Raw genomic sequence first — 3,787 nt, 5'->3', positions numbered from 1 at the left:
GACTCTACCATCTGAATGTCTTAACAGAAATCGAGACTCATCAGACCAGACAACATTTTTCCAATCTTCAACTGTCCAATTTTGGTGAGCTCTTGCAAATTGTAGCCTCTTTTTCCTATTTGTAGTGGAGATAAGTGGTACCCGGTGGGGTCTTCTGCTGTTGTAGTCCATCCGCCTCAAGGTTGTGCGTGTTGTGGCTTCACAAATGCTTTGCTGGTTATTTCAGTCAAAGTTGCTCTTCTATCAGCTTGAATCAGTCGGCCCATTCTCCTCTGACCTCTGACATCATCAAGGCATTTTTGCCCACAGGACTGCCGCATACTGAATGTTTTTTCCCTTTTCACACCATTCTTTGTAAACCCTAGAAATGGTTGTGCGTGAAAATTCCAGTAACAGAGCAGAGTGTGAAATACTTTGACCGGCCCGTCTCGCACCAACAACCATGCCACGCTCAAAATTGCTTCAATTACCTTTCTTTCCCATTCTGACATTCAGTATGGAGTTCAGGGGATTGTCTTGACCCGGACCACACCCCTAAATTAATTGAATGTGATTGGTTGATTAGATAATTGAATTAATGAGAAATTTAACAGGTATTCCTAATAATCCTTTAGGTGAATGTAGACTTCTTGTTTGAGTTCACCGTCAAGTGCTTTTATAACGGGTGATGAATAATTCCCTTGACCTCAAGTTAAGTGGAACCATTCAGGCTTGTAATTAAGATGTTATAAAAGTTATATCAGTCTGATTTGAGCAAATACAATAAATAGGTGATTTAATGAGTTTTGGACTTGAATTCTCTTGAATTGTTCCTTTTTTTGTCTTTCCTTACTGCACAGGTTTTATACATCAAATTTCCCTAATTTTAAAAACTGATAAGGGACATCTTTTTAATGGGAACTCTGGTGCTGGTAAATAGGCGGGAAGCAGGCGGATTCCTATACACACTGGAGTTTGAGGACTTTGAGGTACCATTGATGATACTGTTGCAGTAGTCAAGACTTGATGTTACAAATGCATGAAAAAGTGTTTTTTCAGAAATTTTATTTGCATCCATGCCTGCTGAGTACTGCAGGTTGTGAGAGTGCAGTGAGTGGCAACAATGATGTTCTTGGAGGAGAGGTAAAGTTGAGTGTCGAAACAGTGAAACTGGAGGCCACTGGTGGCAACTTGGAGTTGCTCTTTAAAAGACTTGAGACTTGACTAGGACATGCCTGTTAAAGACTTGCCTTGGACTTGGATGACTTGCCCTCTTGTTATGATCATAGTTGAAATGGGTCACAGTTGTAATGTATCACTTTAGACTTGCTACCTAAAGTCTTGAGATTTGACCTGGACTTGCCTACTAAAGACATTAGACATGACTTGGACTTGCCCTCCAAAGGCAGCCTTCCAAAAGGACATGATACAGTTTTCTAATAACCATAGTAAAATATTCACCGACTGTCTGGGAAACTGACCTGTCACCTGGATGTACATGGTGGCCTCGTCGTGCCCTGCCATATTCTCAGCCTTCACTGTGACCTTATAAATGCCTGGATTTTTGTAGCGATGCTGGATAGGCTCATCAGTCACCGTTAGGTTCTGGTAGATGGCCCGAACCCCATCGCCAAGGTCCACCTGGTACTTGGTGCTGCTGGTGTCACCCTAGTAGGAAGAAATGAGGACTTTTAGCAGATTTAAATTTAATGGATAGAAGAAATTAACAAGAAAAAACTTTCATCCTACCTTTTCCTGGTGGACAATGAATGTGATGTCATCACCTGGCGCCACAGCCAACATCTGCCCTTTGATGCTGACCTGTAGTCCTTTAGGGGGCAGCAGAGGGCAGCTGTGCTGCGTGGCGCTCTGCTGCTTGTTTAGACCCCCTTCACACATGTTTGATATAATCTTCCTGTAGCTGAAACACAGCAAAAGATGTGTAATGTGTGAGAATGACAGTGTTTGCAGAGTATTTAAAGGAATATTTCAAAATTTTGGAAATAGGGATGTGTTCTTTCTTGTGGAGAGTAAGATGAAAAAGTCAATCTCATACACAGACAGAGCTGGAGATAGGAGGCAGTTAGCTTAGCATACAAGACTGGAAGGACTGGGGTAAATTCTAATTCTATCGTATATAAATTATGCCTAAACAACACAATTGGTAACAATTTATTTGAAGGGGTGTGCATAAGACTTACATGACACTGTCATAACTATGACATGACACCTCATCATGACCATGAAGGAGTCTTTTGTTCATGACTGACCTAAGTGTCATTCTGTAAATTATGACACTTTTAATGCTAAGATAGCATTGTTTGAGATGTTTGTGTTATGACAACAAGACATTAACAAAGACAACAATCTCTGTGTTATGACAACTTAAAACAGTATAACCTTTAATGTTTTCGTTAAGAAAACTTGACAGTAACCTAGACAACATAATGAACAATTTGTCATGGAAGGCCTAAATATCAAACTTTAGGAAACTATTTAGCTTTATGTGTCATTAAATGATTGGATTTTATATGGCTGTCATAGGACCAATATGAATGTGTCATGGATATTTTTTCTTGACCTCTTTCACTTGTGTTAAACAATTCAACTTGTCATAATGTTTGATTTTACTTTCAAGTGCTTTTAGACAGTGTCATGAACAATTCCATTGTTCTTAAGTGGAACCTTTTGAAATTGTAATGTGAAGATGTTTTAAAAGTTTTAATATTAGTTTGACAAAGCTGACGTTACTTGGCGCTAAAGTAACCGCTAACTGTAGTTAGCTGTCGTTTGCTCAGGTTAGTTGTAAAACTATCAATTAGCTGACTCAGCCCAGGGGTGCAAAGAGCCAAACCCATCCCAATGGTCCAGATGGTCCCAGAAAACCATCTCGGTAGTTTGAAATTTTTTATTGTTAGGAGGATAACCTTTGAGATGAAGCATCTCGTTTTCGAGGTGACCTTGAGACTTAAGACAAAGACAATAAAGCACATGTACATTCACACTCGCTAAAGCTCTTCCTCATCCAACCTCACCCACCCCACCCACCAACTCCTTACTGGAAACAATTCATGTAAAAAACCTATTGCAGTATTAAGAGGAATGACAACATTTAGCCTATATATACACATATGTATATACATACATACAGTATACTGTACATACATAAGTAATATACATAAACACACCTACACATATACTCGCATGTATACACCCATACTTGCATGTACACAAAACTAAAAACAAGGGACAAAAAGCATCCCGAATATTTGGGTATATAAAACAAAAGTCCGGTCACACATGAGGAAAACTTTATAGCCACAGTACGCATGCAAGAAAGTAAAGAGCTATGTTTTGAAGGAGTGCAAATAAGTAACAGATCTTAGAGACCCAGGCAAGCTAGTCCAGTCCGAAGGGGCTTTAAATTTAAAAGGTACGTCTACCATTCTCTTGGTTGATGTTTGGCACAGTGAAGAAGGGATATTCAGTGTGTCTCAATCTGTAGCTGGGTCTATATGGAATTAAATATTCCTTCAGGTAAGGAGGACAGTCAAACTACAGACATTTAAAAATAACCTGGTACCAGTGATGCTGTCTTCTGGCATTTGGTGATAATAAGTTCAGTGAGTCACAAATTACACAGTGGTGAGTAGTAAAAGGACATATCAACACAAATCTGCATATTTTACTGAAAGCAACATTTAATGCTTTCAGATTTGATTCTGATGTGTTTTGATGGACAACAATTCTTAACCTAAACAGTTGAGTAGAACACTTTATAGAGCAATACAATATTCTTAAATTACAG

At 39.0% G+C, this 3,787-nt stretch overlaps 1 protein-coding gene across 1 annotated transcript in view; it reads right to left on the bottom strand.

Moving 5' to 3' along the window:
* The window catches only part of sorcs2 (sortilin-related VPS10 domain containing receptor 2), a 530,001-nt gene that overhangs the window by 21,447 nt on the left and 504,767 nt on the right, over window positions 1-3,787 (bottom strand). Inside the window, exons 18-19 of the mRNA XM_032511626.1 lie at window positions 1,729-1,900; window positions 1,461-1,647 (exon numbers count right to left, since the gene is read on the bottom strand). Coding sequence (XP_032367517.1) covers window positions 1,461-1,647; window positions 1,729-1,900 — 359 coding nt within the window. The remainder of the gene's footprint in view (window positions 1-1,460; window positions 1,648-1,728; window positions 1,901-3,787) is intronic.

The sequence above is a fragment of the Etheostoma spectabile genome, unplaced genomic scaffold (genome assembly GCF_008692095.1).
Source record: "Etheostoma spectabile isolate EspeVRDwgs_2016 unplaced genomic scaffold, UIUC_Espe_1.0 scaffold397, whole genome shotgun sequence".
NCBI classification, from domain to species: domain Eukaryota; kingdom Metazoa; phylum Chordata; class Actinopteri; order Perciformes; family Percidae; genus Etheostoma; species Etheostoma spectabile.
This window is presented reverse-complemented; position numbering and strand designations above follow the sequence as displayed.